We start from the raw sequence: 12,658 nt of genomic DNA, 5'->3' as shown, positions 1-12,658 counted from the left end.
CCACAGCTTAAGACACTGTTAAAAAATTTGTGCTTATAAAATGCTCTTGTCTGTTTTTCTTATTAGAACCTGACTATTTTTACTGAAAAGGTTTATCTGCTTCACAAAAAGTGATGTTATTAAAGTTACTGACAAAATAGTGCAAATTTTTTGGCATTTTTTATTTTTGCTTATTTGACCTTAAAAATAATGGAATTTTTTGGCAGTCATGAGGATATGTAATGCATTCAGGACTAGCCAGGATCTACGTGAAAATAATTGCATATTGCAAATCAACGACCAAATACAGTCAACCATTCAAAAGCCCTGAGTAAAAAAAAAAAGTATATTTTTATTTTGTTTAATGCAATGCACTTGCATGGGTAGGGGTGGAATTAAAATAAATAAATGATTTATTAATTTATATTTAATATATTTTTTAAACTCCTTTGAAAATGAAATGGTTAAAGGTGGAAATCAAGCTCTAGAACAGGTTAATCAAGAAGCCCAGAGCACTGTGGCTTTTACAAGACAATGCTAGCCCCCTTAATTAAGACATTTTGATTAGTCACATATGGTGGTTTAATCTCAGAGCATCCAGTGCACTAATTAATATGGCCGTGCCGTAATTCTTTCCATCACTGTTCGGTTGGAGTTCCAGTTGCTAGCTTGCTAACAACACATGGCATGAACGCAATGGGTATGTTGGATAAAAAAGAAAAAAGCAAATTGCTAACAGACATATTGCAAAGAAGGAATGTGTGCCTAAGATGGATACTTGTCTCTATGTGATGCAAGATACAAAATTTTACAAGCAGTCTGGACTTTTGATTGTGCTTAATGAAGCATCTACAGCTGTTCTGCTTGTCTTGTGATGAGTGTGATGGCATCTTAAAGACATGTTTGTGAATAAAAAGGAGTTTTTTTTTGATCAGCCCTTCGCATTGAAACATTCAGAGATATTCAAGAATAAAAGGCCAGCTGTTAAGATTCTTTGCTGAGGCAGAAGTGGGACTTCAGAAAGGTCACAACTAAGAATAGTTTTGCCTGAGCTTATTTGCAGCAGCCTGAATGGGGAGCAGATCTGCTGTTAGACCTTTCAGTATAGCTATTGGACTGTTGGGGTGGACAGATAGACTTAATTTATTATTCAATTCATGTAGTGGGATTTATTTAAAATGCCTATAAAGCCGTATGTATCATATTTGATACAAAGGTTTCTATAATATCAACCGGATCCATTTTTTGCTTGAAAACCTGTTCTATACAATTTGATACTTGTATTTTGCCCTCTTGTGGATTTTCATGACAGTGCAGGCAGTGGAAGGGCATTTTTTTACCTTTTCAAAATGGCTGCTCTCATTGAATTACTCGCATGCTTTTTGGCTGTAAACTATTTGCTATTTTCAGGTTGTATAGTGGAGGAGTTGTTTTAATGGAATTTAATACCGCTCGCTGAATGGAAAAAAGCCTTATCTCTCATTCTCGCGCTGCAGATGCTCTGTTTAACTGTTTTCTTGCTAGTAAATTGCTGTTTTTCCACTTACAAATTCGTCATGTAAATAGCATATGTACTATGGCGCGACACAACTGGCTTTTAAAGGGAATGGGAGATGAGACTGATTGGTTTATTCTCAAAACAAACCTACAACTCATTAAGATAATAAGCTCAACCCTTTTAGACCATGCGCCATGGCGCAAAGCAAATTTTCCGTCCTTATTTTGGCAAAAGTAGATTCTGACACACCCTGAATGCGTTTGTGCCCTGCGCTTTGCACTTTGCGCATGGATCGTCAAAATAGAGCCCAAAATCTCCTAAATGCATAACCTTATAATCTACCGTTTGCAGTGTTTAAAAAAATCTGTTCTCAAGGCCCTGTAATCTAATTTCAGAGTTTTCTTTTGGTGTTGATTAATAGTAATGATGACAGCGTGATAATCTCAGCTGCTGTCATTTAAAAAAAAAAATCTTCCATTTTTCCATTTTCTTTTCTATCTCCTCCCTAATGTTTAGTAATGTCTTGTAAAGAATATTGTTTTGATGGATGTCATTTTTATCTGAACTCTCAAAATCTCTTTTTAACTCTCTTTCTCTCTCATTTCAGCTCTCTCAGGGTTAACTTAGTTGATTCGTTGCTTCACAGGAGTAAATTGACGCTTTTAGAGAGTGATGGCAATTCTGGCTCTGGGACGTAAACAGAATCTTAATTCGCTTTCTGAGGGACATTTGAAATGCAAAGTTATGCAGTTGTGCTGTTGTAGATTGGTTGCAGGGAGCATGGGGAGGGGACAGCGGTTAATAAGGAGACGTGCTTCAATAGTGGACTTTCAAAGAGAAAAATAAAGAGTGAATGGGGGAGTCGTTGTCCATGTCTTAGGCAGCTGGTGAGGTGATGTGCCCTCGTCACATTTGTTAATTTAGGAGTGCTCATACAGAACTGAAGGGAATAGGGAGGATTGATGACAGATATTGCGGCCTAACCAGAGCAGTTTATCTTCCAGTCGATTGTGCCATTTGTTTTCATTTCGAAAAAAGATGCATCAAATCCCTCAGTGCTACACACACACACATGCTTATTGTTGCATTGAGGTGGCTCTAGAAAAGCATTTATTTATATATTAACTGAATGTTTTTCTGTCCTCCTCCCACCCTTCCTTTTCTCAGAATTTCATTTTTCTCCCCTCGCTTCTTTATCACTTTCAGTGTTTGTTAAAATCCACTCTTTAATTATCCATGACAACTGTTTAATTGCTGTGTTGTGATTGCAACACGTTCTTTTTCAGCCTTGGATTGGTGTGAAATACCTTCAGATAATAAAATGGCATGGAAATGAACATCGGATGGTATTAATTAAGTGTTCCTTTAATAAGCTCTGAGATCACCAGATTATAGCTGATGGAGCAGAAAAAATGAAGTAGCATTATTTTAGTCAATCTGAGAGCCAAGTAAAGTAAAGGAAAACATGTATGAATGTCTCTAATGTCTGCAATTGATCAACATGGACCTCAGTATTCATTCATTCATTCATTCATTCATTTTCCTTCGACTTAGTCCCTGATTATTAGGGGTTGCCACAGCAGAATGAACTGCCAACTATTCCGGCTTTTTTTTATGCAGCGGATGCCCTTCCAGCTGCAACCCAGTACCTGGAAACACACATACATGCTCACATTCACACACACATTCATCCCCTAAGGCATATTTTGTTTACCCAATTCACCTATATGTCTTTGGACTGTGGGGGAAACTGGAGCACCCGGAGGAAACCCACACAAACACGGGAAGAACATGCAAACTTCACACAGAAACACCAACTGGTCCAACTGGGACTTGAACCAGCAACCTTCTTGCTGAGAGGCAACAGTGCTAACCACTTAGCCACTGTGCCACCTTGGATCTCAGTAAAAATAATTAATATATATCATTCTGACACATTCATAGGTTTAAGTTTTCTTGATTCTTGTGAAGGCAAGACAATAACTGTTGCATTTGAACAGAATGCTTTTCCTAAACTTCTGCTTTTCTCATCTCATTTAATACAAAACAGAAATGCTTCTTCAAATTATGTGGCTTTTTGAACAGAATTGCGCTGTTACAGATTTAATTTTAGGAAGGGATTAGACCCCGCATTTATGAACCACCATTTCTTAAAGACTGCAAATCCACTTTGTCTTTAATACAACCTTACATCTTTCCTGAATATCATTGCAGAAACTTAGCAGTGAGTTAACTTAAAGGGCACCTATTTTACCTCTTTTACAAGATGTATGATAAGTCTTTGGTGTCTCCAGATTGTGTCTGAAAAGTTTCAGCTCAAAACACCCATCAGATTATTCATTATATAATGTAGAATCTGCCAATTTGGTGTCTGAGGTCAATATAGCTTTTTTTTGTAGCCTGTGGCTTTAAATGCAAAATAAATTTAATCATTAAACTGATCAGCCAGAGTGAGTCAAACATTTACAGATTCAAATGATCTTGTTAAATTAAACTTTTTAACGCTTCACTAATTCAAATGATCCAGAGAGTCTAAAGTTACCAATAAACTTATTTAAAGTATCCCATCAGAGTCTACAATTAAGAGTTAAAGTGTTATAGAACAAGAGATCCTTATTGCTTGAGTTTCCACAACTAATATCAGAAGAAGAAAATTATATGTCAAGGTTTTAGAATGTATTATTTTGAATGTAAATAATGTTTAGTACCATGAAAGCAAGTTTGCATGGATTAAACATCACTTAGAACATTAAAAAAAAAAGTTCTGCATGAATATTGTTTTTGTGTATAATATATAATTTTAAGCTTCTCTTCACTTCTCTCATCTCCTCTCCATTTTATAGTCAGTGCACCATTTTGCAGTTCTTATCCTCTCTTGATCTCTCAACCTGTATATATTCAGAGCTCCTTTTAATCTTCACCCGGTGCATCTGCCTTGTTTTCAGACCACATTCTACGCTTCAAATTGCTGAAGTCTTGGGCACTGGAGCCACCTTTAATTTGCCAAGAGAGTGAAATAAATTAGCGGTTTTATGATGAGCTTTTAAATGCCAGCCAAATCTCATTTGCAGCAGAAGTTGAGAGTGCATGTAATTTTACAACCACCACACACACCATGTTTAAGAAGTTCTTGGGGGCAGAAGGTAACTTGCTCTCGGTCTCTCTCTCTCTCTCTCTCTCTCTGCCTCCCCCTCTGAAAAGTGATACAGTACATTAATCTGCCGACATGGTTCCTATCTTTCTTCTTCTCTCTCTTTCTCAATCTCTCTCTCCCATCTAATGAAGTCTTGGAAGAATTCATTTAATTAAGTGTGGAGAGGAGACCCTTCACACAATCGATGCGTCTCCCTCTTCGTTAGGAGAAAAGGATTTTGCTATGTTCGCTGCTGTCGATGAGGTGGAAATAGACACATTGCTCTCTAGGCTGAAGAGGGGGAGAATGAGGGAAGAACGGTAGATGAGCGGAAGAAGGCTGCATTTTTTAAAAAAGAGTGCTGGTTATTATATCATTTTAAGGTGACTTATATGCACTTCTTTTCTTCTTTAGGGAACATTATGCAGCAAGCATATTCCATAGGTTACAGTTGGCTGCATGAGGTTTAACTTCAACACAACTTTTCCTTTTTCACAAGTTCTTCTTCCAACTTCCTCGCATTTGGTGGCATCCTTTTCAGTGCAGTCTTAATAAGCCCATTTCACCCAAAATACAAATTTGATCCTTATTTACCCAGCTGCAAACCCCTTCTTTTTTTTTTTTTTTTTTTTTTTTACATTTTTTACATTTTATTTTACATTTTCAGTAAATAGAAATGTATATACACTCACCAGCCACTTTATTAGGTACACCTGTCCAAGTGCTCGTTAACGCATATTTCTAATCAGCCAATCACATGGCAGCAACTTAAGACATTTAGGCATGTAGACATGGTCAAGACGATCTGCTGCAGTTCAAACCAGAATGCAAAAAATAAGCATGGGAAGACAGGTGATTTAATGACTTTGAACATGGCATGGTTGTTGGTGCCAGACGGGCTGGTCTGAGTAATTCAGAAACTGCTGATCTACTGGGATTTTCATGCACAACCATTTCTAGGGTTTTCAGAGAATGATCTGAAAAACAGAAAATATCCAGTGAGCGGCATTTCTGTGGGCAACAAATGCCTTGTTGATGGCAGAGGTCAGAGGAGAATGGTCAGACTTGTTTGAGCTGATAGAAAGGCAACAGTAACCCAAAAAAACACTTTTTACAACCAAGGTATGCAGAAGAGCATCTCAATGCACAACACGTCCAACCTTGAGCTACAGCAGCAGAAGACCACACCAAATTGGACAATAGAAGATTGGAAAAATGTTGCCTGGTCTGATGAGTCTCGATTTCTGCTGTGACATTCAGATGGTAGAGTCAGAATTTGGCATCAACAACATGAAAGCATGGATCCATCCTGCCTTGTATCAATGGTTCAGTCTGGTGGTGGTGGTGTAATGGTTTGGAGGATATCTTTTTTGCACATTTTTTTGGGCCCATTGGTAACAATTAAGCGTTGTGTTAAAGCCACAGCCTACCTGAATATTGTTGCTAACCATGTCCATCCTTTTATGATCACAGTGTACCCATCTTCTAATGGCAACTTCCAGCAGGATAACGCGTCATGTCATAAAGCGCAAATCATCTCAGCTTGGTTTCTTGAACATGACAATGAGTTCACTGCACTCAAATAGCCTCTACCATCACCACATTTCAATCCAATAGAGCACCTTTGAGATGTGGTGGAATGGGAGATTCACATCATGGATGTGCAGCTGACAAATCTACAGCAACTGTGTGATGTTAATATGTGAATATGGACCAAAATCTCTGAGAAATATTTCTAGTACCTTGTTGAATCTATGCCATGGAGGATTAAGGCAGTTCTGTATGCAAAAGGGGATCCAACCCGGTAGTAGTAAGCTCTACCTAATAAAGTGGCCAGTTAGTGTATGTAGTGCTTTAAAATATCAAAATTTCAATACATTAGTCAAATGGACTTCAGTTCTGTCTGTTCCATGTCTTGTGAACTTATAAAGTAGTTTTAATTGATAAATAAACCAAACTTATCACTTTTATTTTCTGAGTCATCATCTCTGACTCATTCAAAATAAAAGTAGTAATGTCTGAAAAAACTAAATCATGAAAAATAAATCTGTAAAAAAATCAAACAAAACTTTCAAATTGACTTTTATAATCTGGACATTCAGTGGTATGTATAATTTAATGGTGCTTTTGCATTATTTTTAAGGTCCTATTTCTAGTATTTGCATTTGTAAAAGTCTTAGATACATAATACAAAGAGTTTACTGAGTTCTGTGGAAAACAAGTCATAAAAAGCAGTTTCAAAGCAGTAACTTTTGTGCAGTTCCACAGAGAATGAAAGACATTTGAGTTTTCAGGTCACTGAGCACAGTGAACCAAAGCACATTAACTTTCATTCTGAAGATGAAACCTATGGTGCTCCAGTCTCCAGATCTCTAAATTAATACCAACACTCTGTCCAAGTCCATGACTCCTTTCAAGATGTCCTTTGGCCCTCTCTGATTTTGAATGCATCCTCACGGGCAGATTGGTATGCAAGTGTTTTTCTTTTTGTTGTGCTGTTTTAGCATGCGCAGGGCATCCGAAGGTCTTTTCTCATTGTTCAGTCAGGTGGATTGTTGTCATTATTTCCTCTCCCGTATTGGAAGTAGACATGCGTTCCCTGATGAAAGCACACATTATTCAAAGCAAAGTACTTATTTGATGAGGTATGACACTTTTTTGCAATTTTTGGGATGTTTGCTTACTATGTGGATGGCATAGAAATGTTTCAAACGTAGACGGTGTGTAGGAATACACAAAATTATAACAGCTAGAAGTGTATACATTCATAGAATTATGCAATGCACAATACTTGGCGTAACTTATAACCACAATTTTCTTTAAAAGCTGAATTGTTCCATTTTAAGATATAGTATTTATTTGGTATGTCTATGAAAAACCTTCATATGATGTTCTCGGATGCTTCTACACATGGTTTATTTATTAGTTTAACTGGCAAGATGTCCTTGTGTACTAACTTTACCCAGTTTTGCTGGCTAACCACACTTGCACAAACAAGGAAAAAAACAGCCATAGGGCTCTAAGCAATCTTTTCAGCAAGGATTTTCGCAAACGTAGTATGTTCAGGATTTGCGTTTAAAAATGAACATGTTAAATCCTGCTTGCCAAATGTATTTAATATGTGCCGGGTCAGTGTGCTAGTGGTTCCCTTGGAGCCAACATTCTCAAAGTAGCAGATGCATTAATCTTTATACTCTATCTGCGTGCACCATCACGGATGTCAAATGGCCTTTGAAGAATATGTGCGCTTTGAAGGCATGCATGAGTGCAAACATGGAAGGGCTTCTAATTTCTGTGGAAAATTAAATTAGAGTCATAGCATGGACACATGCTACTGTATTTGAAAAAAAAGATATCTTAATAATTTTTTCAGCTTATCATTACTGTTTTTTCAAGTGCTGTTCAAATGTCATTAAATTCATATTTAGATATGCCCCCCTCCCCTCTTTAATTCATGTCCATGTGGGTTTTCCTTGTGAATATTGATTTAACTGTGACTTTTAAAGTGTATGATTGGGACTGTCAGCGTTGGAGTGTAATGATTTTTGATTGAAATGCCAACACTGTCCTTTATTAGCGTATTAATCACAAGCTCAGCATACAATAGCGGCAGCATTTCAACATTTTTCATTTTGCTCTGGATTATTAAGTTTTTAATTGGAATACTCTGCATTCAGAAGCATATTTTAAAGTCAGATATTTTAAGATTTGTTTTTTATATTTTATCTAATCTGTATAGCATTTTTAAAGGGTCATTATCCATTGGCGCACAAAGTCAGACTAAAAAAAAAATTGACACAAAATGTTAGGAGACACATGATTTTTTAGTTTACAAAGTTAAAATGCAAACAAATAAACAGTAAGTAATTTAATGCCCTGCTACATATACAATAGGCTATTTGTATTTTCAAATAATATACACACATAAGTGGCGACCTCTAAAATAGAGACTTTGCCAAAGGAGAATGAATAAATATAAACAGAAACAAAATTTGTTAAACCATCATAAAGATAATCATGTTCATATAAACACTATAAATGAGGTGGACTTCTCTCTTCCTAAATCCAAGAGTCTGAATGCAGACAAAGTGGATAGCAGTGCAGCAGGTCTTATGCCCTATCTATTTCAACCATTAACCCTGCCGGTAATCTGTATAAATTTTAAGCATAGGCAAACACAGAAGCATGGATATAGGCGATGTCTGAATGGTAACAAACTCAACTAATAAAAGTTGATTGGTTGAAAAGACAAAGTCTGCTATTTTCCAATTCTCATACGGCTCTTGCTACATACAAACAGCTTTGCTTTATTGGCCCTGACAGCATCGAGGGGAAAACCATACAACAAACCCTGTGGAACATGGAAACAAACACATACACCCCTTATTAACGTGTGCAACTGCAGTCTCACAGCTTGGCAGGTTTGTTTTCGAAAGAGCATGTGCTGTCATGAATAAATAATAAGAAGGGTCTTCTCATAAGAAGAAAATTCTATAAATAATAATAATAATAATATTAATGATAAAGAGAAACGTCATCACTGGACAGGCAGACTTTGTCACCAATTTTGATGCCACACTAAAAACGATTTTAAACCCGGAAGATGAAGTTAGCTGACAAAAGCTCAAAATTATCCAGTTTTATACAGAGTTAAAGCTAACGGGTGCTGATGTTGTCCTAATTGATGCTCAACACACTCAAATCTGTTAAAATATCAAAAAAGCACTTGAGGGTTTCTTGAACCTTTAAAAAAAATCAAACAGGCGTTTTCTGTTGGCCAGCTAATTTGTTTTTGTTAAGACTGAACTGTCATTTTTTTATATGCTTACAGTCAATTTATTAGAGACTGTATCATGCTAGTACCAAGCTGGGCCTTCAGAACTGAATCTTTCTGGGCTTATTAAAGCAAGGTGCTGCAAACATTCCCCAGATATTTTGCTTCCTATTGACATAAGATCACGCTGTTGCTGCAGATTTGCTGGCTACACATCCATTATGCAAATGTTCCATTTAATCACATTCTAAATTTGTTATTGGATGTATCTGCCGATTGTTGAGGCCATTGGAGTATAATGGACTCCTTATCATGTTCAACAAACCAGTTTGAGATGATTTGTGAAAGGGCATCATATCATGTTGGAAGTAGCAATCATAAGATGAGTACATTTTGGTCCTAAAAGGATTGAAATGGTCAGCAATAAAACTCAACTAGGCTATTTTGTTTAAACAATGCTCAATTTGTACACACTTAAGTTTGTTGAGAAAATATCTCCTATTATCTAATATCTACTATTACAATACCAGCTGCAACCGGAAAAAGTAAATCAAACAAAACAGGATGAATTCATGCTTTCATGTTTATACTAAATTCTGACCTTACCATTCCACCTTACCAAGCCACAGCAGAAATCAATACTTGACAGACTTATTTACAATCATCCAATGTCCAGCTTTTTGAGCCTGTGTGAATTGTATTGTTAGTTCCATGTTCTTGCTGACAGGACTGGCACCAATGTTGTATTCTGCTGCTTCAGTTCATCTGCTCGAGGGTTTGATGTGTTATGTGTTAGAGATGCTCTTCTGCAGTTTTATTTGGGTTGCTGTTGCCTTTCTATCACCTCAAACCAGAGTGGCCTGCTCTGACCTCTGGAATCAACACGGTTTCTATCTTTTCAAAAACTGGATATTTTCTCTTTTTTGGACCATTCTCCTCTGTACTCCTTACAGTTGGTTGTGTGTGAAACTCCCAGTAGATCAGCAGATTTCTAAAAACTCAGACCAGCCTGTCTATCTAACAGATGTGCTACATTTAAGACTTCAAGTCCCTGTAATCACTTTCTTTCTCATTTTAACTTCATCAGGTTGTTTTGACCAAAGGTAATGCATCAAGATAATTTCATGTGATTGGCTGGATAGATACTTACCATAACTAGCAGTCAAACAGTTGAATCTAATAAAGTGACCAGTTAATGTACATTAGTAGTAACTTAACTCAAATACCAAGTGTCTGTAAGTAGCCTTTTTTTCTGAATATGTAATATTGATTTTTAGTAACATGTCCTTGTTTTAACAGCATGTCTTTGAGATTGGTTTGGTTGATGTGGTTTTCCTTTTGCACACTGAGAGTTTGAGATGGACCCATGGTGATCTAAATGATTTATGGTGTTTTCTGCTTGTTTTCGCACCTCTCTCTCTCTCTTTCTGTCTCTCCCTGTCTCTCTCTCCTAGAATCCCCATTCCCTCAACCTTTCGACATATAGCCAAAGCCAGATATTATTCTGCTTGGCCTTGGGGCATGAAGACAAAGTCATAAACAACTCACGCTGTTTCCTCTGCTCTGATGCTTTACAATTACATGTCTGTCATTTCAGCTTTACTCATTGGTCCCGCTTTTTCAGGCACATATTAATCAGTTTAGCTTATTATCTTTTTGTGTATTTTATCTAGGAAGATGCAGTGGCTCTCAGAAAAGAGGGAATCGGTGTAGTGCTTGATTCCCAAATACCCTATTTAATCCGCATTGATGAAGATCTGCTCAGCACTGGTGTCGTTCTTTATCATTTAAAGGTAGGCCACACATCATAATGCAGAACCAACATGCCCAGTTTAGCTCAATTCTCCTTGACGTGATGCTACTTATCAGTTTTGCCCAAGCAAAGCATCTGGTCTGTGACTAGAGTATTGATGGGATCGATATTTGCTACTGTGGAGTTTCTAAGTATTTCCTGCTCTGTGGTTTAGGAAGGTATAACTTCAGTCGGGGCTGGAGGAACCAAGCCAGAGCAGGATATAGGTTTGTATTCTGTGCGCATCGATTTTGTTCCTGACAGGAAGCTGTCGGCAATGTCAGAGCTTTTCTTTCAATGTGTGCTTTTCTCTATTCTGTAGTTCTCCACGGTGAAGCTCTTCAGAGGGAACACTGTGTGTTTGAGAACCAGAGAGGAGCTGTCACGCTCGTGCCGCTCCCAGGAGCCAGGTGTGCAGTCAGTGGGATGGAGGTGACCCAGCCATACCTTCTGTCCCAGGGTATGATCTGTGACAAACCACTGCAGGTTTTTTTTTTAGGAAATGCTGTATTTTTTGTATGTTAACAGGGTGTTCTTAGCCATAATTTCACAGTTCAAAATGACTTTTAAATAGAATTTTCAAAAATCGATATTTCAGTCTTCAGTTTCACATGATCTTTGTCATTCTGATATGCTGATTAGGTCATTTTTAGACAGTGTTTCTTATTTCTTTTTATGATTGTTGGTAATGCACAGTTGTGCATTTTTATGCAGTTTTTTTCTATGTAAAATGAATGTAATTAGTTCAATGGATGGAAGTGTTTCTTAAATATTCATTTATTTTCCTTCGGCTCAGTCCCTTATTTATCAGGGGTTGCCAAAACGGAATAAACCGCCATCTATTCCAGCTGATGTTTTACGCAGCAGATGCCCTTATAGCCACAACCCAGTACTGGGAAACACTCGTACACTCACATACACTTAATTCACTTATAGAGCATGTCTTTGGACTGTGCGAGAAACCGTAGCACTCGGAGCAAACCCACGCGAACACTGGGAGAACATGCAAACACCACACATAAATGCCAACTGACCACAGCTTTTTGCTGTGAGGCGACATCATGCGGCCCTTTTTCAAATATCAAAACTGCAAATGTGTAATACAGCTTTAAATGCAGTTTGAATTTGGAAGAAACATGAGATGTCTATTCTATTGTCTTATAAGTTTTTAATGTTGAGTTTGATCAATTGAGCACATCTTCTTTTGTTTATTGTAACAATTGTTGCATTTTATATTTTATAACACTCAACCCACTTATCCTCATTCTAAACACACTTCCCTGAACACAGTTACATCAAGAGAAAAACAAACAAGAGACGCATTATTAATGATAAAATGTAAATAAAGTAATATCAATAATATTTGTAGAATAATCATAATTTAATGCTTTAAACAGGTTGGTATTTGCCCTTGAAATTACAAAATTACCCTTTATCCAACTTCAATCTACATACAGGATATCCACATCATTGAACTAAGTA

The 12,658-nt window shown here is 37.1% G+C and overlaps 1 protein-coding gene across 5 annotated transcripts in view; it reads left to right on the top strand.

The window, feature by feature from the left end:
• kif16bb (kinesin family member 16Bb) overlaps window positions 1-12,658 on the top strand; it is a 55,843-nt gene that overhangs the window by 24,276 nt on the left and 18,909 nt on the right. For all 5 annotated transcript variants that reach the window (XR_012388824.1, XM_068213079.2, XM_690332.11 and 2 more), the window contains 3 exons: window positions 11,058-11,177; window positions 11,352-11,403; window positions 11,499-11,636. Coding sequence is in view for 4 of the 5 variants with exons in the window: in XM_068213079.2 (XP_068069180.1) it covers window positions 11,058-11,177; window positions 11,352-11,403; window positions 11,499-11,636 (310 nt within the window). In the remaining variant the exon portion in view is untranslated. The remainder of the gene's footprint in view (window positions 1-11,057; window positions 11,178-11,351; window positions 11,404-11,498; window positions 11,637-12,658) is intronic.

This window comes from Danio rerio, chromosome 13, assembly GCF_049306965.1.
Source record: "Danio rerio strain Tuebingen ecotype United States chromosome 13, GRCz12tu, whole genome shotgun sequence".
In the NCBI taxonomy this organism is placed as follows: Eukaryota; Metazoa; Chordata; class Actinopteri; order Cypriniformes; family Danionidae; genus Danio; species Danio rerio.
Note: the sequence above shows the minus strand (reverse complement) of the source record. Positions and strands in the feature narration are given on the sequence as shown.